Source organism: Elaeis guineensis, chromosome 4 (assembly GCF_000442705.2).
Source record: "Elaeis guineensis isolate ETL-2024a chromosome 4, EG11, whole genome shotgun sequence".
Classification (NCBI taxonomy): Eukaryota; Viridiplantae; Streptophyta; class Magnoliopsida; order Arecales; family Arecaceae; genus Elaeis; species Elaeis guineensis.
In genome coordinates, this window is record NC_025996.2 from 9,157,548 (window position 1) to 9,181,461 (window position 23,914).

General features: G+C 38.4%; 2 protein-coding genes across 2 annotated transcripts; one reads left to right on the top strand and one right to left on the bottom strand.

Moving 5' to 3' along the window:
* Positions 1-261: 261 nt before the first annotated feature.
* Positions 262-6,948, bottom strand: LOC105044024 (la-related protein 1C). Its single transcript, XM_010921796.4, has 6 exons — positions 6,267-6,948; positions 5,527-6,118; positions 5,272-5,428; positions 5,090-5,180; positions 1,159-1,230; positions 262-821 (listed from the first exon to the last, which is right to left on the bottom strand). Exons 1-6 carry the CDS (start codon positions 6,765-6,767, stop codon positions 477-479), a joined length of 1,758 nt encoding a protein of 585 aa, XP_010920098.1. The 5' UTR covers positions 6,768-6,948; the 3' UTR covers positions 262-476.
* Positions 6,949-21,673: 14,725 nt separating this feature from the next.
* On the top strand, positions 21,674-23,231 carry LOC105044023 (probable aquaporin PIP2-6). Its single transcript, XM_010921795.4, has 4 exons — positions 21,674-22,085; positions 22,210-22,505; positions 22,609-22,749; positions 22,862-23,231. Exons 1-4 carry the CDS (start codon positions 21,794-21,796, stop codon positions 22,979-22,981), a joined length of 849 nt encoding a protein of 282 aa, XP_010920097.1. The 5' UTR covers positions 21,674-21,793; the 3' UTR covers positions 22,982-23,231.
* The last annotated feature ends 683 nt before the right edge of the window (positions 23,232-23,914 follow it).

Here is a 23,914-nt window from a genome sequence, read left to right on the forward strand (position 1 = left end):
TAAATATGAGAATATGTTTTGATGTATTGAAACAGAAAAGAAAAAAAAGGGGGGTTTTCAAGCAAGTGCAGATAACGTCACCAATTCCAGCCCTCGACTCCCAACATGACAAAAGTATCCTCCTAAAAAAATGGAGGTTCACAGTGAAAAAGAAAATCTCAAGACAATAGTTTAACAGCCCAGTGACCAAGCATGGCAATGAGATATCACCATCAGTAACCAGCAGTCTAGCCAAGCATAACTACCACCTCAGACTTGTAATTCTTCCTACCTGTCTTTCTTTTCCTTTCTTTTTTTTCCTTCTTTCACTTTCGTTTCTTTTCATTTTCATTTTTCTTTTCTTTTTTTCTAAGCTGAGAATTGAACACTTCCATCTTTGGGCAAAGCAAGACATCTTACGTAGCAAACGAACCTTTGCTTCTCCCATGGACGGGTCCCTCCCTTGCATAAAACCTTCCCCTGGAGAAAATGGATTTCTATAATGTGTCACTCCTGACTAAACTTCTTCCTGGCTTGGAATAATCTGAATTGATGTGTCCAGTGACTTGGCCATTTCCATCTCCACTATGACTGCCCGCCACCTGCAACTGGTTATTCAAACTCCCAGATGCTGATCTGCTAAGAAATACCCCAGTATGAGTTGAGCCCCCCATGCTACTGTGGTTAGATGCCTCCTCAAGTCCAACAGTTTGCAACTGAGCCACCAGAGCATCATAGTCCGATGTTGCAGGATACTGCATACCAGAAACAGTTCCAAAATGATTGGGGGATGGGGTCAGCACCCAATTCATCCAATCGTTACGCTTCCTTATTTTCTCACCCTGCATCAAGGTACGCATAAGAGAGAAAAGGGGTAAATGGCAGTGAAATGTAAGGAAGAAAAGGTCCTGCAAGAGAAGTTTAGCTAATTTGAAAAGAAACAAAAGGAAAAAAGATCCAATCATTAGATGCAGGATGATGACATGTTTAGCACAGATTTAGCGATCCTTCATGGTCCACCACTCTACTTTTCTCTTTAGACAGTAGCACATCAACAGACTATAAGAAATAATTCGAATTTAACAAATTAAGCACTTTTTATATTATATTATATTTTGAGTGGAAAACAACTATTAGATCCTAATTAAACTTTAATAGGATATTTATATAAAAATGTACCTGTAATTCCACAACATCTGACAGCCGTACAGTATCCAAAATATACTGTTTGCTATTTGTTAATTGCTTGACCTGCACAAAATTGCACAAACATACATCACATAGAAATGGAAGATTTACCAACTTTACATAACAAAAATAACAAAATTGAAGCAGAGAGGTGGTTGTACCAATGAAAAAGAAATCAAACCCTGTAGCATAACACAAAACCTAATTAGATGATTGTGTATGGTTCACTAACCATCTTAAACAGAATGCCTCCATTGGGGAACATTTAAATGAATTCTGTCATTACCTGTATTTATCCTCTGCTCCATCAAAGTGAGAATCTTAATAACCGAAGCTTAGACTCATCAAGCTTACAAATATCTCACTGATATGCAATATATTTTATACCTCTTATCTTACTTCATATGGCAACACAACTGCCGTAGGAAAACATGTGGCCTAGCAACTTCCAGAACAGACAGCACTGATAGGTCTATAATATGTATAAAACCACAAAAGACTAATTTATGGATGTCCATATGGTGCCATGAAAAGTTCATGACACATAGATAGATTAAAAGATCACACTAAATAAATATAAAGCTCTTAATCAGGTTGACTATTAGTTTGAACAAGGAAATGACATTTCCAATTCAAAAACATGCTTTCCAAATCTAGTGAACAAATTAATATGTTCAAAACATTATAAGAAAACCATGAAACCTACAGACATCTAAAGTCAGCCAACCTGCGATTAAGATTTGAGACTTTCGTATGATCAAAGAACACCCACAGGTGACGATGAAAATGGCTGCTAAAGAAACTTCTGGCAGATCAGTAGGTAACAACCTTTGTACAGACAACATTGGTTGATTCACTGACAAAAAATACAAAGACAGAACAAAAGTTGTGTATGGATACCAAAACGATCAGAATTCCTTATTCAAACTGACTAGCACCTAGAGATTTCACCATGATACATATGCAACCACAGGATATCATAAAGTTGGCTTTTAAGATTACACATACCACATTAGCTATAAGCTAACAAATTTAAAATTATATTATGGGATTACAAATCTTGCAAACACAATGTCAATGTCATCAGACTTGTACAGAAAAACAAATGACCACTAAATACTAAAAACAAATAATACTCAGAAAAAATTGAAAAGCTCTTCCTGGGTATGACTCAGCATAAATCTGTGATCTTAACCATAAATGGGTGCAAAGAAATGAGAATATCTTCACAAGAGTGAAGTTTCGAGCAATTAATTATCCATTAGTATTCTGCTAATGTTAATTCTGTCAACATTGTAGAATACCAGATTCAGTGACGTCAAAAATGCTAACTAAGATACAATGATAAATGACCTGATACAGGCATGTAAAAACTGCACCATATAGTGTTGACAATCACAGAAAGAAAATGCAAACAGTTTGACAACTTGCAAGACTTTTTGAATGATGTTTATAGATGCACAACAAAATGGAATTACACTTTAGCACATGTAATATACAGGATTGTTCCAGATAGGAAGAGTAAGATAGGGTTATGAGTGACTCAAGATGCAAGGAACTTAACTACAAGCATGCTTAAAGACATGAATAATAGGAGTACCATGACACTGAAACACTGGAACAAAATTATCATTCCTTGTTGCAAACAAGCTTGGTACGTTAGAATTACCTATTACCATTAATATGTGGATGGACAAAGTATTGAAGCACATAACCATCCATAATACCATTCAAGCAACAATAATTGTGAAAACCATGCATTTTTTTTTTTTTTACTATTAATACATGGATGGACAAAGTATTGAAGCACATTACCATCCATAATACCATTCATGCTACAATAATTGTGAAAACCATGCTTCTTTTTTTTTTTTTGGGTTTGGGAGAGGCGGGGCCCAGGGGGGTTGGGGGGGGTGGTGGTTGTTGTGGGTTTTCAAGATAAAGCATAGTTAGGGTTTAGTAATTACAGTCTAATGAAGACAAGTGGTGATAGACATTGAAAGGATGTAGTTAATTTCCTTCATATTAAGCATTGTAGCTCTTGTATCTTCTCTATTCGCATTCCTTTCTAATATTTATTATTCTCTCTCATAACCCTTTTTCCTCAACTCTTCCACTGAATTTATTGTTTTGAAAGGCAAATAATTAGATAGAAAATTAATTTCAGCATTTTAAGTTGTCATTGCCATCTGATCATATGTCAGACTGCATCAAAAATTGGCACCTGAGAATCAACAATTCTTCACATGGCAATCATAAATCCAATTTGCACACCATGAAAACCAGGACAGACCACAACAAGCACATCCAATGCCATGAAGAATGTTCTGATCACACTAATCATGCAACTGGAGACCTCATAAGTGATATAAACATAAGAAACCCTGGAAAGTTTTTGAATGAGAATAAGCATTTTAATACTATTAGATATGCAAATAAATTGGGTCAATTACCAATTAAAAGATCTAGCTTGTATCAATCATTATTGGTTAAATAGCAACAGTGAAAATCTCATCAAATATAGAAGTTCAAGGTTCACAGAAACCCCCATTAAAACTTAAGAAATGAGGATTTACCAGACTTGACCTCTCAATTCTTGGGAAGGTCCCCTACTGATTCATGAAATTTGGAGCACCAATATGCTGATTTGCGTATCAGAAATCCATTTTATGCTGAGTATGAGATGCTTAGGCAGCAAAAAAAAGGGTTTCAAGCCTTATGGGCAGATAAATAGGGAACAAGAAAGGACACCGCGGCAAGCTAAAAATTTTAGAAATGTGAGATGCAGCTACTTATCCAGTCCATGTGGATTCCCAATCAACAAACTATTCAGGTTCACCTGACAATTTTTTGAGGGCTATCAAGAAGTAAAATTGAACACTGGAATTTTTTGGCACGGTGAATTCATAGCTCTTATCAGATTGGATAGGAAAATATTTAGGATCTTTTTTGATTGGCATCAGCATTTCAAAGCAGAAAGCTACTTTGCTTCTACAAAGTTGAAGAACCATTTATGTGTGGTGGACATGGCAGCAGGGCATGATCCAACGGTTGGGATATGATACATATAAAAGGAGATGAAAATGCTGAAAAGGAGGTACCAACCAAAGGATTATGAAACAAAACTAGTTAAAATTCATGGCTTACAACAATGCAAAGATCATGAAAAAATATATCAGGAAAAAAATGTACGAGTCAGCTTATGAGTCATACGAGTCAGCTTGAACACCTTTTCTTGGTGCTGATTCTGGCACCTTATGAATAGCTATATAGGTGATGGATGGCCCTTAAAATGACCGATGAATGCAGTAGCCCAGAGAACATAGGACTGAGGTGATAGATTTAAGGACAAACATATGCAAGTTCCATTGTGCCTTCACGCGTGCTTGCACATAAGCCCCATTGTCATTATCTACCTATCATACATGTATGTATAATTAGCGGTCTTCAAGTTTGACAAGTTAGAAGAACTTGTCAAGGGAGAGAGAGTCGATTAATCTTGGACAAGGGTTGGAATCAATCAAAGCCACCTAAAGCAAATACTGGTGTTCGCTCCTCCAAGTCATGTTTCCAAGCTAGGCTTTGATTTGCTCCATCAGTTTCTTCTTACTCATGCATGTTGTCCTTAAGATCTAACCTACTTGTGCTCCTTATTTAAACACGTGATAGTTGCCTTCCTGCTTCATTTCCCATACTTGGTATAATACACACACATATCCATATGTAACACACTAATATCAAGAGATTAGTTATGCAGGCAAGCTTGAAAAAAAATCCAGTCTCATAAACAGACATATACACTAAAATCTACAAAAAGCAAGCATCTACCAATAAACTACAGCACTTCTACTGAAAAAGTCAAAAGAAACCGATACATACGCATATGCTAGGGCAGAAGAGAAAGTGTCCCGAGATAACTCACTCTGTTGAATCCAGCAATCAAGGATATAGGAACCCAGCCCTGCTCGTCCATGTTCTGCCGCAAGAAAATATCTTTGCACAAATTTTCAGTACTGCATGGAAAAAGAAAAATGAAAAAGAAATACTAGCCTAACAAATCCCTCCCGTCACTAGAAAGATTACATATACGGATTAGAGTCTCACCTGAAGTAGTAGTTTATCTGTTTCAGTAACATAGCACGCTGAGGATCTATCGGTGGGAAAAACATTGCAGGGGGTGCTGCTGGATGAGCAACAAAAGGCAAACCCCTGAGAGTCTCAGGAGGTGGGGGTGCCGCGACATAATACACAGGAGGAATATCTAACAAGGAGACCAAGACCCATTTATAACAAGTGAATGTCAACACGACGGGGGGAGGATATACCGCGAAGCAACCGTGGAGAATGCATAAAACTCACCAGGGTAGCCGATAGGATTCACAAAAGGTCGGACTGGAGGAGGTGGGCCAATGAACGGCGGTGGTGCGACCGGCGGGGGCGGTCTGGGGTACGGTCGAACACCCCGCTGCTGGTGCTGCTGCACGCTGGCATCCCTGTTGCTAAAACCTCGATGATTCCACTCATAGTTCCCACGCTCCTGATCCCGTCGGCTCCCAAAACTGCCGTGGTGGGACGCACTGCCGCCACCCCTCCGGTTGCCACCGTAACCCCGGTGGTGATCATTTCCACCATGTTGCTGAGGTGTGAAACCACCGCCCCCGGTGCCATGCTCCCAGTTGCTGTTGCCGCTGTTTTTGTTGGGGACGTCTCTGGGAGATGGTTCTTGGGTAGTCTGTTTGGCCGGGGTGATCTGAGCCGCCACGGCCGAAGCCGGTGGCAGCGATTGCAATGCCGGTATACCATTGGCCGGTGTACCACTGCTACTGCCGCCACCGCCGCTGCCACGCTTGTTGGGTTTCTGGCGGGCAGGAGGAACCACAAGGTCTGGGGTTGAATTGAGGTTTATATTGTTCGAATTCCGCTTTGGAGAAGGAGTTGATATCACAGGTCCCTGATTCCAAACGATTATATATGTATATATACACACACAGAAACCAACATATAGAATTAAAAGAACAGCATACATAGCTATCGATCTTTATTTTTCTTTTTCCTCTGTGAAATAGCATTGAAATTTCAAGAAAGCTTAGAGATCTCACCGGGGGAGTAGAGATTGGTATATCGGAAGAGCCCTTCGAAGTATCGGAGGACGACGATTTGGGGAAGGCCTTGGTGGACAGGGAGAGAGGGGGCCAGGAAGCCTCCATGACAGGGTCGACCTCGATCCAGCCGTTGGATGGCCTTTGCCAGGCAGGCTTCTTTCCTCGGTTGGCCGCGGCGGCGGAGGAGGACGCGGAGGCCGCAGCATTACCGTTGCTCCCATGCTCGGAGGTACCCGATGGCATCGAGGACTGAGGAGCGGTACCGGACGATGAGGCCACGTTCTCGGGTGGCACCGCAAGGGAGCGATCGGATGGCTCCAGAGAGAGGATCGGGGCGGCTGGAGGCGGGGAAGAAGAGGGCGTCGCGGCGGCGGCGGCGGAAGCGGCGGACTCGGGATCGCCGCGGAGGACGTGGGACCATGGGGAGGAGGGGCCGCGCGAGGGGCGGGCGGAGCGAGGGGAGTGAGAGGTGGAGGAGGGATCGGCGGCGGAGGCCATGGAGCGGGCGGAGGCTAGGGTTATCCGATCGGGGAGCTCCGGCGAGGAGGGAAGGGAAGGGGGATTAGGGTTTTCGGGTGTCTTCTCTTAGGAATCCATGGTTTCCAAAGATACAAGGGTATGGATCCGAAGATCCGAGCGAGCGCGAGCGAGCGAGAGGGAGACTCTCTCTCACTGCCTCTGTCGCGTCTGCCCTCGCCCCCGTTTGTTTGTTCTTATATTTCGCTGTCCTGTTTGATGAAAAAAAAACTAATTAAAAATTTTCTATTTTCTCTTCTTTTTTTTTTTCAGTACAGTTTTATTTTCTCTTTTTGTTCGGGGAAACAACCTTATATTTTCCAGCTTATTACCACGAATTGTCGAAGCCTGCTTGGCCCGAGAGCAGTCGCTTTTTTGATCTTTTCCAGCTTGAAGAATTGATATTTTCCTATACTTCAAAAAAAATTGATATTTCTACACATGGCAGTGTATTTGCACCCATTTTTAAAGTAAGATTGGTTGACTGTTGATTTGATGTCAAATTCTCTATCATGTAAATAACATTTCATCTAGCCATCCAACAAATTTTACATGAGCGATAATTTTAAAAAAAATAATTATCCCAAGGCGAAGGAAAAAGGGCAATGAATGGAACAATTATAGCTTTGTCATTTTTTGAGAATCGCTGTGGGCTCTCCGAGTGCAAGTGTTGAGAACAAAAGGTGCCAATCAATGGACTGAAGTCCTGTGGGTGCAGCCCTGTTATTTATTTATCAAACATAAATGCAACATTATAAGTTGTTCAAGCAGCGGGACAAAATATTTAAGTCGATCCATCTTATGATTCAGCTCAAAATTAAATCGCATATTTACCAATAGAGCAAATCGATAGCATTCATGATCACCATAAGCAACACGGCAGTTTAAGAATCATCATCATCATCATTCTATGATATGATGCAACCAACGGAGCACAACTATGACTTGAGCAAGGGCATATATATTTTCATAAATAGTTATTAAGAAGATACTAACACTTTAGATATTGGTCCTGAATTCCTGATAAAAGCATTACTAGATCAGAAAATAGAGTAGTTATATCATGCTTAATTAGCAAATATGAAGTTCTATCTTCATGACCAAATTTAAAGCTCATTTAAAAAGGAATCAATTCTCCAAAGTTCTTTATATTCTTGATAGAAATGTGAGCCAGGAGGGAGGGTTATAGAGTTTGCCGGAAAAAAAATTTACGAGATAAAATGGCAAAAATTGAGTCAAAATATTAAAGATAACTTTAAGGGTATCACTTCCATTTATTAGAAAACCTTTATCTTCTATATATTCAAAATCAATAGCCCCTCTCCAATATAATCTTTTTAGCCCTTAATATGTTATACTTGCTAATTTTTGTCGATAAATTGACTAATCCTACTTGACTAATAAAAGGTTGCTTCTCAAAACTAATATTTTCTGCCATGATTTTTCATAGTTACTCCATATTGTACATACAAAATTTGATAGATATTGATCAATCGTGTTTATTATCTTATTTTATTCATCATTCGACTATATTATAATGGAGAAAATAATGAAAAAAAAATTGAATACAAAACAAATAGTAGAAGTTAGAAAGGTTGCGGCAAAACAAAGTAATAAACCAAACTTGATAACTTGATAAGCAATTTCATTGCATAATTGTATTAACTAAATTAGTCGACAAAAATTATAGCTATTTTAAGCAATCTGATCTTCCATTAATTGCAAGTGCATTATTGATGTCTCATCAAAGTTTGAAGTATTGGCATCTATATCGCATTCGTATATTGCCATAGTAAGGTGTGATATCTCCTCAATGCCAATATAATAGAATAAAGTTGAAATACGAGATGTTGATATGGTATGATTGCAAGAATATAATAATATTCTTAACTCATATTACGATCCAATACAGGCCAATACACATGATTGAAATCTTTGAGCTTTATTTTTTTCATCATCATTCACTTGGATCTTCATCAATCAAACATATGTTCTTAACTCTAAAAAAATAATAAAAATATATTTTCTCGACTTGATACGAAGCAAAGATCAATTATGCAAGCATTGTTATTGAATTCACAAGCAAAATAGGGCCAAGGTAAAAGCACACCACGGAATCCTAGAAGATTTATTACTATTTGCAGAAACAGTCCTTGAAGCTCGTGAAATAATAGCAAACCTTCGAGATTCTATATATAATAAAAATAATATACTGAAAAATGATAGAATTTGATAGGGGGATCAAGAGTAATTGACTTTGAGGCACAAAAACAGTATAATATGTCAAGAAGTTGATGTCCATCAGATTTGTTAGAAGGTCCAGAATAGATCTTTTGGGCACAAAAACACCATTATCGTGTGACCGTCTGATTGTTGCTCCCTGCTTCGAGAAAGTGGACCTCACATAGGAGGGAGTAGGAGTTTCGGGCATATGGATAACATCAGCAGGATAGAGGGGAGCGCGAACCTCAAAACACTCGGGATTTGGCGGCCATGCATGTGCGAAAGTCAATCATAGTCTCTTGCACGAATGACCTATTCCCAACCCTTGTGAAGAAGGGGCCTTGTTCCCTCAACCATGAGATTCTTATTTTAATTCGATCCCAGCCCATCCATAAAAGAACAAGTAAAGAAGGGAGAAACATAGCCATACTTGCACTGTTTGATCTCCCCGGTTACACTGCAAGCTCCCGAAGGATCAGAGGGACGCTATGCTTTGATACCATATTATTATATTTGGATGCATGTAGCAACTACTGACTTTGATTTGCACGCTTCCTTCTTTGGATAATTTAGGATTCGTATTGTATAAATTTGATGGATAGCAACATTATGTTTATGCATCAATGTACACATCAAGGATACTAATCAAAGCAACTCAATCATTTGAATTGTTGCATTTTGTAAATTTTTATCAATCATCAGCTCTATTTGATACTTAATAGTAGAAAGACATTAATAAGATGGTCAAATTTTGCAATATTGGCCTGATATCCCCAGAGCTCATTGATATTTATCAATATTTTTTATATGCTAATGTTTTAAATTGTATATAGTGTAAAAACATACATACATAGAACTAAAAATTTGCTGTAAAACATGTACGTACGGAAACCATAAAAATTTCTTCTTTGCTTTTATAAAACATCAGATTTGAATTTCACTGGAAGAGTGAGACGGGCTAAAAATGGTTGGAAACACATCATATGCTGTATTGCTAACTGCCAGCTTACAATATGTTTTTTGGGGCAATTTCTATGAGCAAGGCAAAGATTTCTTGGATGGTCAAACTTCTAAAAATATGCAGCATGTTTTGCTTTGAAGAATTATCCAAAAGTAATGGTTTGTGGCTCTCGTAAAATGTATAAAAAAATCTTCTTACCAACTGGCAAGGGAAGGATTTGTTGCCAAATATGATGATCGGTCGATTGTAAGTTGCTAACTCAATGACCTTGAGTTCAATGAATTTTTCATATATAATTTCTTTTGAGAGTACTTTTCATATATAACTTTTTTTTGAGCTCAATGAACTTTTTTTTTTGTTTTTTCGGCAGGGGTGGGGTTAAGCCGATGCATCAATTGAACTATACATGAATAGATATATAAATAAGAATTCAGAAATAAATAATTTAAAAATTGAATGGAAAGATTAGCCAAAAAAATTTATAATGTTAATCATGTATGGTAAAAGTTACATAAAATGTTATCCAGCCAGCAACACTATCAGCTTGTAAATATACGAGACATCAATAGCAAGCAACAAGCGTATCATTCTCCAATGATCAATGAATTTTTCTTGGATAATGCAATGAGCGCAACATTCTCCAACGTTCAATAAACTTTTCACGTATAATTTACAGGCACGGAAGAATTCTTATTCAAATTTTCTTTGGTGTTGTTTCCCAGCACCACTCGTCTCCCCACTGAGAGCACCAGTTCCCTGTGACAATCATGCACTGGTTCCAAAGATAGGCAGGCCCTCTGCAGTAGCCCACCAGTTACTGTACCCTTGGTGCTTTGATGAGGGAATGGAAAGTTTAATGAAGCTTTTTCCAATTTCCTTTGCCACTATGTCAAACATAGGATTGGTTAATGGACAGCATGTCCACAAGGATACCATGATCCAAAACAATGCGTTCAGAGGAGGCCCAGTTGGTGCCCAATGTAGAGTCCTTTGTCAAGGCCCAACCCATCATCGGATGACTCCGGTGGCTTCTTGACCTGACGTCGTGAACACTATAAAGCCAGAAGTCCACTCGCGATCGTTCGTCCCTTTCCTCCCTCACTTTTCTACAAGAAATCGACAACCCATCTTCTATTTCTTGGGAAAAAATTGGGATGGTTGCTTGATAGAACTTTTTAGCTTTTCTTTGGAGATTACAATGGATTTATATACTTCATTTCTGTTTCGTTCTGCCTAGTTTTATAACCTATTCTCATAAATTTGTCCCAGCAATCGTATAAAAAAATGGATGCCTTGTATATGTTTGTCATAATGACTCACTAACGTTTCCTTTGTGGTCTACAGTTGCGTATTGCATCGGTTCTAAAAATTATAGACGAGTCTTATTTTTTCGCTTGACTGCTTTCATTTTGCTCTGCATGTTATCATTTTTTGGTCTGATATTGATTTGTTGTGGATTCTTTGCTTTTGCCGTTACGCTTCTTTAGGCGTTTAGATCCTATAACAAATGCATGTCTTTCGTAAGTTTGTTGAAATACCTTGATCTTGAATTTTTCACTTTGAGTGGTTTATCTTCCTGGTTTGTAGCTGGCTTGAATTAGCAACCTGGGTTCGCATTGAGATCCATGGTAACATGCATTTTGGTTATTGTGGTTATTGAACTCATGGTGCAAAGAGCTGCCGCTGATTCTCAGAGGCTGCAAGCCTGCAACTTAACATATTGTTTGGATTGGAGATACATGGAGGTTCATAAAGAGAGGGAGGGGAGGATAAATAATAAACTTCTGTTTAGTAAAATTTTTTAAGAAGTAAAGGAGGGTAGAGAAAGATTCTTTCAATCTCTCCGTATCCTTCACTTAATTTTCTGTACCTCTGATTTGGAGTGTAACAGAAGAAAAGGTTCACACTTAATTTTTATTTTCTTAACTTATCTTTAATAAAATTTTAAAATTACAACTAGACCATTATATGCTTTATCTTCCCAACCACCCCTTTGCTTTTCACACAACTCAAAAACCCTATAGCTATTATAGATGAAATTGGATATGATCTAGGAGTGAAATTCATCATATTAAAAAGTTAAGTCGTGAATCAAAAAAAAAATGGACATTTGTCAAACAGAACGGGCATTTCAAAAAATTAAAATCATTCTCGAATAAATTCGTATGAATACCAAAAAAAAAGAAACTAAAAAGAACAGATTTGAAAAGCATATTTGTCAAAAGAGACAAATATTTATCAAAATATCATAAATATTAAATAATACATCTATTAATAAGAAAAGATATATTTGTCAAAATATATATAAAAGTTTTTCTATCCCTTTCTTAACCCCTCTATCCAAACAAGGGTTCATTAATTTTTTTACCCTCCTCTCTCTTCCCCTCCCCTTATGAACTCTCATCTACCCCCAATCCAAACAAAACGTAAGTGTTTGATAAGCATCCAATATTTTATGCATATAAAACTCATTGATGTGGATCTGTCATGGATTCTCAAGTTAGACGTGGCTATCCAAATAATGCAGGTTAAAATAAATCAGGACTTCCTGAATTGTGTTGAAATGTACATTCTGCTTCGGCATTTATTTTTCCAAATTTTGTTATTATTTATCTTTTAATTGTTTTGCAGACCTTGCTTTTTGACATGGCAATATGGCGAACCTTGATGCAGCATTCTTTGGTAAATTCAATCTGCATACCACTAAAGATAGAAGCTTTGCTTCTTTACCATTGCTAAGTAGCTTAGTGATATAATTTCTTGGTGACATTCATCTTTCTTGTGACAATATCTTCTTCTACTATTATTTTGTGAAGTCAGATTTGCGTTTGGAAGTGCTATTCTGCCTATAAGCATGAAATGATAAGCTTCTTGTTAATTAATACGAATTGTAAATAAAGATATTTAAAAAAAATGAATTTATTGTTAGTGATTGCTCTGATCTCATTCATAGTTATTGTATTCCAAAAACAAACAAAATGGGTGTAAATCTATAATTATAGGCATGACTGTATGAAGCATAATTTTCTACTTTGGGTTTAAGGGATTATGACTTTGCAGCAGTTTTTATTTTAATAATATTTATGCGCTATTAATAGTTGCCATTTGGCATCAACCTCTTGGCATGCATTTGGTTTATGAACAGAAATTTGGTGCATTTAGTTGAGAAATACTAAGATTGTATCTCCGCTCCCCCACACCCCCCCCATCCCCATCTCTCTCTCTCTCTCACCTTTTCTCCCTTGCTATTCCAAATGAAACATTTCAAAAGTTCAGCATGATGCAAATATATATCAGTATCAAGCATACGAAGAATTTGACATTTTGTATGTGGAACTTTCTCTTAGTGGTTATAAATTTGACCCATACCTATCAAACCAACCTAATCTACTTTTGACCAGCCTAACCTGACTTGTCTTGTTCACTGGTCAGCCATGGGTCGGTCAAGCCCGGCTAGCTGACTGGTTGAATCAAGCCTGGTTTTGATTATGCTGATTGTTTGGTCATAAATCATTTAAACAAAAATATATATATATATATATATATATATATATATATATATATATATATATATATATATATATATATATATATATATATATATAGATACATACATACATATATATATATATATATATATATATATATATATATATATATATATATATATATATATATATATATATATATATAATAATACATAATATATATATATATATATATATATATATATATATAATAATAATACATATATATATATATATATATAATATATATATATATAATATATATATTATATATATATATATATAATATATATATATAGATACATACATACATATATATATATATATATATATATATATATATATATATATATATATATATAGATACATATATATATTTATATTTATATATATATATATAGATATATATATATATATATAGATACATATATATATATATAGATACATACATATATATATATATATAGATATATATAGATATATATATATATATATATATAGATACATATATATATATATATATATAGATACATATATATATATATATATATATATATATATATATATATATATATATATATATATATATATATATATATATATATATATATATATATATATATATATAGATACATATATATAGATATAATAAAATATGGCTTTATTGGATCTTAAAGTTGACACCACCCCAATTTCTTCTTCTTTGCCAATACTTCTGTTTACTCTCATCTTCTCTAAACCTGTTTCTTCTTCCCCCCCCCCTCTTCTCTCTCTTCATCTCTACCCCCAACAACAATATTCTACCTGTTCCTATGTCCCATCACCTTGCAAAATCGACAGGTGCTATTGACAATGTAGTGATCTTGGTGTCATTTGCACTCTGACTTCATCATCCTACTACTCAACCACACTTTGTTCCCTCATCAACCTCATCACAGTGTTGCCGCTGATAATTACCAACCTGCCCTTTGCCCCTCTTTGTCAGGATTGGCATTGTTGACCCACCAATTATGTCAAGAGTAGAGAAGTTTGTGCTGCTGGCAAGTTCGTCAGATTCGGTTCATATAAAGTAAGCCTTGGTAGGCCACTTGTCCGACCCAGACATAATCCCATTGGTGTTTGTTGTTGTGATGTTAAACCATCGTATCTATGCTTTATTTCTAGTTAGCACTTTCATATTATCTACAACTTGAAATCTTTTTCAGCATATGACAAGAAGGAAAAAATTAAAAAGCTGTTTTGTTTTTTTTAGAAAGTTAAAAAAGTTTACTTTGAAAAAAATTTATTTTAAAATTTTTCTAAAAATACTTTCTAACTAATATCAGCAAACTGTTTTGATTTAAATAAAATTTTTTAATAACTGAAATGCCCACTAGTAAATCTCATAATTACATCTTATATTATATCATATCATATTATTATACTATAAATATAATATAATATAATAATAAATTAATATTATAATATATTATAAATATATAACATAATCTATTATAGTATTATTATATTAGATATAATAATATTTTAATAATATAATATAATATGTTATATTATAATTTATTATTAGATTAGATTATAATTCATTATATTATAATATAATATAATATTACATTATATGATAATCATATTATACAATAAAATAATTTTTTAAAATATAATAATATTTACATTATAGACATATAATATAATCTATTATAATATTAATATAATATAATAATATTTTAATATGTAATAATATATACTATTATATTGCATTATTTTTCATTATACAATATTACGCAATGTCATTTTTATTTTAGTCACCAAATATATGTTCAGCTTTTTGTAAAAGCTCTTATTTCCAAAAGCTCTACTTCTCGAAAGCTCTACTTTCAAAAGCTACAAAAGTTCTACTGCTAATAACAATCCCAAACAGATCCAATTAGAAATGACAAAAATCAAAAAGGAATGAAGTAAAACAAATGGGCTGAATCTACAAATATGTGTGAACTAAATTTTTACTTTGATAGCAATTCTTTACAAAGTTTGGCTTAATACAGGTGAGCGGCACTTGTTAGATGTGATCCATTAGTTTTAGTGATTATCCTATGAATTTATAACCTGTCTAATTTGCATCCCTCTGCATGTACTTCAATATTTCTTATCATGAGTATGATCATGCTCTTTTAGTAATGTTATGATGCTGGTAGACTTGGTGAATGTAGTTGCCTTGTACATATCCCAAATAATTCTGTGAACAACCTATCTTTCATTGGCCATTGTTAACACTTTCCCGGATAACCGCTCCTAGCCACTATCATGTTCTTCTATTTAATTTGCATTCCTGGAATAATTTGTAAAGCTTGACTTGAGAAAGTATAAGATAGGGTTGTTTTGGGTTGTTTCTGTTTCCTGTGATGCCTTAAAATCTTGTTGTACACTGCCCATAGGAAAGGCATCAGCCCATGAACTTTCATTTCTCTTTGAGGAAGTTATATATAAGATTTAATTGCATAAGGTTATTGCTAGGCCAAAATGGTGGAAGTTTGTCCTTCGAAACTGGCTTCAGATCTGACTAGGCTACGATATTGGTGGTAGGTAGTGGGGAGGCATTTAGTTTTGTTCACACCCATAGAATTCTTATGAGTCGGCCCACTCTCTTGCCAAGAGTAGAGTCGGGGGCATGAATTAGTATGTGCAATTGTATGCATGAAACCTACCATCTTTTGACCCCCTATGTTTGCCTTCTGCACCATTACATATATTCTTCTCAATTATGTCCATCTCTTTCCATTACAGTAAAGGCAGAAAAATTATTGTTGGTGCACTATTAGGTGATTGGTGTGAATATTCTTCAGTGACAACACCATTGGTTTGGCTGGAAACAGCCAATCCTGGCATTTCACTTTATTCAATAACATATGAATTTACTGGGTTCCTTCTGATAAAGGTCTGATGATTCCATACGGCCTGGCTTTTATTGCAGCCCTTTTTTCAATGCCCTCGAGAATGATGCTTATTATGGACTTGATTCTTAGGCTTTAGGCCCTAGTCTTCATTGCACTATACATCTAACATTGATATTTTTCATATATTATTGGTGAAAGACTTGAAGAGCTTTATAAATACATATTGAGAACATGGATAATCAAGATACTTTCAACAAGTAACTTAACAGAAGGCATCTCCTAGCTTCTCAATAGCAGCAGCATCATCTCCTTTCTGCACCCTATTCCATAAACTTGTACTGAACTCTTGGTAAGATGACATAATACTCTTACAACTAGTGAACAATGGGGGTAGTGCTAAAAGACTTGTCCTATTATGGCAACCTCTGCTGAATTATCTTTATTTGTGTTCTTACAGCTGAAATTTGCACAGCTCACCATGACATCCTATTATGCTGCTCCAAGTAAATTACACTGTATTATCACAGGTCACTTGATATGTGGAAACAACCCGTTCATCTCAAAATCTTCGTGACTAGCTTAGATGATTTTACTTTCAAAAAGGAAAAAAGAAAAAAAAAAAATCATGCTGCTTCCAATATAACTGGCTTTTATGTAGGGAGAGAGATCTTGGAATGGAAGGAATGAAAGCGATATAATTTCATCTTGGCCCTGCCTCATGCAAACATATGCAGGTATGACCACTACCTCAGTGATTGTTTGAGGCCCTAAAGCTTGGTAGGCCGGGCATCACCAATGGTCCTAGATTGCGGGCGATAACCCATCATATCACGCAGAATTGACTAAGCTATGCTAATTGGTATGGTATGTTAATCTATCAGCATTTCTAACCATTTTGGGCTTTTGCTTTGGCCTCGAGATCTTATAATATATATAAACTACCATGTGGAACTGAAAAAAAAAAAAAAAAATCAAAAACAGAGTATAGAATGAAAATAAATAAATAAATAAAGGTAAGAAGTAACAATAATCTATATGAAAATTTGATGCAGTAATTCTGTAAAGCTCAACCAGCATTTGAAACACCAGCCTTCCAGACAATTGTAAGGTTCCCTCCTCTTAACAAACAGAATGTTGAACAAAGTTTATATCAAAAAAATGTATATGCTTTCTTGGGACTTACAGGCAACTCCTAGCCGAGAAATGCTATCCCGGACGCACAGACACTTGCTAGACATGGTGTTTTGATGCATAAAATCGACGTAGCAGCTTGTCCTGGCACATGAATTTTGGTATGATAATGAAGGATCAAATTTCTGGTGGGTTACCGAGACAGCAATTCTACCACGTCTAGATTCATTTTGGGCCAGGCTGGTACCGGTTGAACCATTAGAAGGTCGGCAAAGATACAAGGAAATGGGTCCCGGAATTCCCGTCTGAATTTTAAAATTTACATAGAATTGTCAAAGAAAATCTGAATAGTATTTGTCAAGCAATGGATGATATCTAAGTTCACCACCTAGATTCATAGCCTCTACTGATGGGGTTTATGTTAGATTCATAACCTGCTGGATTCTTTCATGCCAGAGGTTTTGAACACACGAGTTCATGTAGAGCTGAATTATCTCCAGAACAACAGAGATGTCTCAGGTACCATCACAAGCTGAGTATACCAGAGAACAATTTGGCAAGGACTAGACAAAATTTCCATAATGATAGATTTCCCCATATAACCAGAAACGTGATGACCATTTTTTGTTATTATAACTAAGTTTAATATTCAGCTTTGGATTGGCGTAGATTATTTGAATTTCATTGACATGAAATGAGTGTGCTTACTTGAGAAATTCATTTAGCACAATCATTGGAACTAATTTGCTTCGATTGCCAACCATGGACACAACCGATAATTCCACAGCTAACAACCAAATAGATGGTCATGGTTCAATTGTAGGGCTGATCAAAACAGCAAATTGGAGTACATGGGCGTTCGAACACCTGTCCCAATACCCGATGAGATTGATGGTAAATTGGTAATGATCTTAGTCCTTCTCAAATGCTATAACACCTTGATCAGAAATTTGGACGAGTAGCCCTATAATCTAACAAACACTAATTACTCTTGCTCTGATTCATTCAAGCTTGAATATTCTTGGAATATTTGTGGCACATTAGCATCTGATCAGACTATATGTCTTGAGTTCACAACCCCAAAATGTAATCATAAACCAACACTAGATGGGACAAGTATAGTCTACCTACAAAAAAGAAACGCATTTTGCAATGGATTTTTCACATACGTGGCTACCTCAGAGAGAGAGAGAAATGAGTGACTTCGACGCCATTGAAATTACTTCATTTAATTGCTATTTGATTAGAGTTCAATCCGATTTAATTAAAATAAGATGGTGGTGGACGGCTTATGGCTAGTGGCCAACAAGGCAGCCAACCGACCACATCCGCATTACCTTCTGGCTTCCAATGATTGAGGAGGGGGCGGGGGGAAGCTTTTTATAATTATTCCATTAATCCAGTGAGGATATTCTTCTGGATGGAAGCTGCCAGAAGGGCTTGGTGTCCTTGTCTCATATCTTAAGAGATATGGTAGCACGGGAGATGACGGTAGCCGACCAAGGTTGATGCTTCATTGACTCGGCAACCATGTGCGGACGGCCTGTTAATACTGTAGACTTTTCCAACCTAATACGATCATAATGGATGAAAACCATTTGAAATTTTAGTCTGCAACGACCTACCCTTATATGCGCGGTTTGAAGCACCTGCTGCATCATTCCTTTTCCCAATGGGATGTATCGAGATCTTTTGTGTCGTGTATTTTGCATAGCCTTACGGCAATTAGCAGTCATCATGTCATCTTGTTGTGCAAATTAACGATTGTTTCATATCCTATTGCGATGCACTGTGTCTGACAACTCTTCATCATTATCATCCCATAATGTGGTAGCTATCCAAAGTTGCATAGCTGTATATAGTATGAAACAAGCACCACAGAGAATCCAAACTTTATATGTATGTGTATTTTGACATTGACATTATTACAATTAGTAGAATTATAAAGAAGCTGATCTTTACTTGGACAATGGTTAGTGAAGTGGTGGATGAAACTTTGTTAATTGGCATCCCTCTGCTAAATACAAATTTTGCATTAAGATGTGAAAAAAGGGATTTTTCTAGGATTTCTTCGAACACCATGAATCATAAAAATAAAAAGATGTAATCAAAAGATGAGTAAAAAACAATCCCAGGTGAATTTGTCTTATGTTATCAGAAAAAGAAATTAGATTTTTAACAAATTGCACAAAACCCCCCTCATAAAATTTGAGGAATGCCCATGATGGATAAGGATATGCGAATCATTACCGGAGACGTACATCTAGTTGTCCAGCTGGATTTCACCATCTCATTCAAACTATTCTTAGATTTAAAAAAAAATTAAATTTAATTCGTCTTTAATAGAATTAACTTGTGATCAAGATAAATAGCACCACAAGTGGCCCACGGAAGCGCTATGCTTTGCTAGTCGTTCCCCACCCATTTCAGTGCATATCCTTGTGCACGTGTATCGGCATCAACAATGTTTCACTTTTAAGGAGTATGTATTGAATAATCCTGTAATGTAGACAAAAAATTTACCCAGATGAAGCAGTTCAGGAAATATTGAATTCATGCATTCCGCATTAGTATCAAAAGTCAAGTAAATTTGAGCATGAAGGGAGGGTAAAGAGAGATGGTCCAACTTTTGCCAGACGCGGAGAAGGGGCAGGCCTTGCAGCCTGGCTATTACCCGACCCAGAGGCGTTTTGGGCAATATCTCGTCGTTTTGCGTACGGACACGTCCCGGAGTCAATACCCAACGGAAAAATTTAGGATCCGACGAACCTCGAGCTTTCTGGCAGATGTTTACTCCTGGACAGCAACCAGCCTTGTTTAGCGTCTTGTTGCGACTACTTTGAGCTTGAACTCGTCGGTGGGCCCACAGGACCCCCAAACACCAAACAGCCGCTCACGGACGCATCCCATGGCACCATCAACAAAGCGCCGAAAGGGAAAAAGTTCGCTCGACCGTTGTGAGTGGTGGTCGGACTTGGCGTGACACGCGTCGCGCTCGGCAGCACCTTCACGCTTGTGAACAACGACCGACCAGCGGAGATGCTGCCAAGAATGTTACGCGCTGAACCAGAGTTTGCTGTTCCGGACCGAACAGCGAACAAGCGACCGTGGTCTGGTGCCGCGGTTTTGGAAATTGGGAGGAAATTGTGCGCTGTCGAGATAGACGACAAGGACAGCTCAGCGGGAGACGGCGAACCAATGCCAACATGATGGGGCCCATACCTTTCCTTTCTGACCAATTTGGAATTGCCGCGTGTCGAACGTTGGCCACTCACTTGACGGGGCTTTTCCATCTCCAGACTTCTATACCGGTGGTGTGTGGTACCACCACTTTATAAGATCTATCGGACCGTTGGCTTTCTCTGTGTGGTTCGAAATTTAAATAATTTCTGAGCCAATCACCGTCCACTTTTATCTCAACGATCGTCGGCGAAATGGTTCAGTAACGGTCCAACGGAGCACGCGGAAGGGGTATATTTCTAGCTAGGAGCGCCGCTTTGTCCAACTCATGGTGGGCCGTGGCAGCAATAATTGGATACCCTAAATACAAAATGTGTTCGAATTGACTCGTAGAAATCTGACACGAGTCCGAAATTGCTTCCCTCGAACCCAACCTGGCATAACCGGCAGGCCTGTGCCTTGTTCGCATCTCATCATTAGTCCAGAGAACCCATTTGGTACGTAGTGTCGTCGAGTCTTTAATGAACGGTGATGATTCATGTGATCAGAGCTCGGCCGTCGGGGAGCGGGTAGACGGGGAGGCGTAACCGTTTTGGCATTGGCGTTTGGGAAGGGAGGGAACCTGATGGCTTTTAGACGCCAGTGTGACGGAATCTTCTCCTCCGTCTCATCCCGCTCTCCACCCAACGAACCTCGTGTTTGCTTCCCTACCTCATGATCTCATCACATGGTCTCGCTGTAACCGGGCCCCACACCCACCATTCTCGCTCTATCTTTCTCGCCAACTCCCCCCCGGGCCTTTCTGCAATTATCTGGAAAATAAAAGGATGCCAAAGAAGTTGTGGGTCTGATTCGGCTAACCCAGCCCTTGCTAACCATATGTCATAGCAAATCGCTCTATGATTTCATAGGTGAACTAGAAAATAATATTGCTTTAAATTCTAAAGAAACCTCTTAGGCTCCCACTAGTTTTCCATAAATCCCCCTGACGCCTTGGCACTTCCTTGTTCCAAAGAGAGAGGGTAAGAGGAAGAAAAGAAGCCAGAGCTAGCTGGTCTGGGAGGAGAGTAAGAAAGAGAGAGAGAGAGAAAGAGAGAGATGTCGAAGGAGGTGAGCGAGGAGGCGGCGCATCCATCGGCGAAGGACTACACGGATCCACCTCCGGCGCCGCTGCTGGACATGGGGGAACTCCGGCTTTGGTCCTTCTACCGGGCCCTGATCGCCGAGTTCGTGGCCACCCTCCTGTTCCTCTACGTCACCATCGCCACCGTCATCGGCTACAAGGTCCAGTCACAGAACGACCAGTGCGGCGGCGTCGGCGTCCTCGGCATCGCCTGGGCCTTCGGCGGCATGATCTTCATCCTCGTCTACTGCACCGCCGGCATCTCTGGTTAGTTGATCTCTTTCTCTCTCTCTCTCTCACACTTCCTTTCAAGTCTCTTGCCATGCACTCACTTCACCTTTTATCTTTTTTTTTTTTCCCCCTTAATACTACTTATTTTTTAAACTGGAAGGGGGTCATATTAACCCGGCGGTGACGTTCGGGCTGTTTCTGGCGAGGAAGGTGTCGCTGGTGAGGGCGTTGCTGTACATGGTGGCGCAGTGCGCGGGGGCCATCTGCGGGGTGGGCATCGTCAAGGGGATCATGAAGCACCCCTACAACTCCCTCGGCGGGGGAGCCAACGAGGTCGCTCCCGGCTACTCCAAAGGCACCGCCCTCGGCGCCGAGATCATCGGCACCTTCGTCCTCGTCTACACCGTCTTCTCCGCCACCGACCCCAAGCGCAACGCCCGTGACTCCCACATCCCGGTTCGTACTGATCATATATATGCTACTAACTACCTAGCGAGCACCAATTTTTTTTCTTTTAAAAAAAAAAAGATTCTGCTAACTTTTTTTCGGTTACCGCTAGGTCTTGGCTCCACTTCCCATCGGGTTCGCGGTCTTCATGGTGCACCTGGCCACCATTCCCATCACTGGGACCGGCATCAACCCGGCCAGGAGCTTCGGAGCTGCTGTCATCTACAACCAGGGCAAGGCCTGGGATGACCAGGTGATAAAAATTATGATGAGAAAACTTTAGAGAGTTTTACAAATTATAAACATTTTCAGTAATTTTCGGCTCAATTATAACGTTTTCTTTTTGCGCCTTCGCGGTGTGGCAGTGGATCTTCTGGGTGGGACCGTTCGTGGGGGCGTTGGCCGCGGCGGCGTACCACCAATACATCCTAAGAGCGGCGGCCATCAAGGCTCTGGGTTCCTTCAGGAGCAACCCCCACAACTGAGACTGCAAAGAGTACTTAGTAAACTACTGAGGTGGTGGTGGTGGTGATGTAAAAGGCTCTCTTTCTCGTTTGGCTTGTTGTGTATGGGAGGGTGAGAAGGAGGGAGAGTTGTTGGTTTTACTTTACCTTTTTCTTAGCTCGTTTTGTGCTTTTTCCCTCCTTCATGTGTAATGTACGGAGGGTGGATGTGTGTCTAATTTGTTTGATTAAGTGGGGGAATTAAATTAAATGATCCGTCGTTATCTTGTCCTGATGGTTGTTTATTACATGCCTCCACCAAGACGATTTCTTTTGGTTCACGTCTTGTGCTTGGGAATTCTTTTTCTAAAGCACTCATGCCAAGCGCCAACTTGACCTCCTTTCTATAATATTTTTTTAGCTCTCCATCTAATCCAGTATTTTACTAACTTTAGTTTCCTTCTTTTTCAAAGGCCTGGTTTGCTTCGTCTCTATCACAATGAGAAAGAGTGGAAGGTGATTAGAAGAATATAATCGGTAAAGCTGGTAACTAAATTGGGTATCCGGTATTCTATGAGTTTCGGGAAAGGAAGGAAAAGGGAGGAGGGTAGGTTATATCGGTTGGAGATTTGGAAGGGAGTGCGAAATTATGTGGTTGGACCCGCGGCCAGACTGTAAAGCTGAGGGATGCTTGGAAATGGGGTCAGGCCGGGGGAGAGTGAGAAAAAGGCGTGGGGCTGGGGAGCATGGTGGGTTTTGCTTGCGAGCCTGGAAAGGAGAAGACGGGGAGAGCACGGTCTCCCACCTGTGGGGAATACTGGTTATTACCAGAGGCCCGCGTGGATTCATCTGTCGGTTTACTGTTGGTTGGCATGATTACCCGTCACATTGGCACCGCAATTAAAACACAAGCTGTTCGGGATACTTGCGTCATTTTTGTTCTTTCTTTTTTTTTATTAACTTTAAAAAATTACA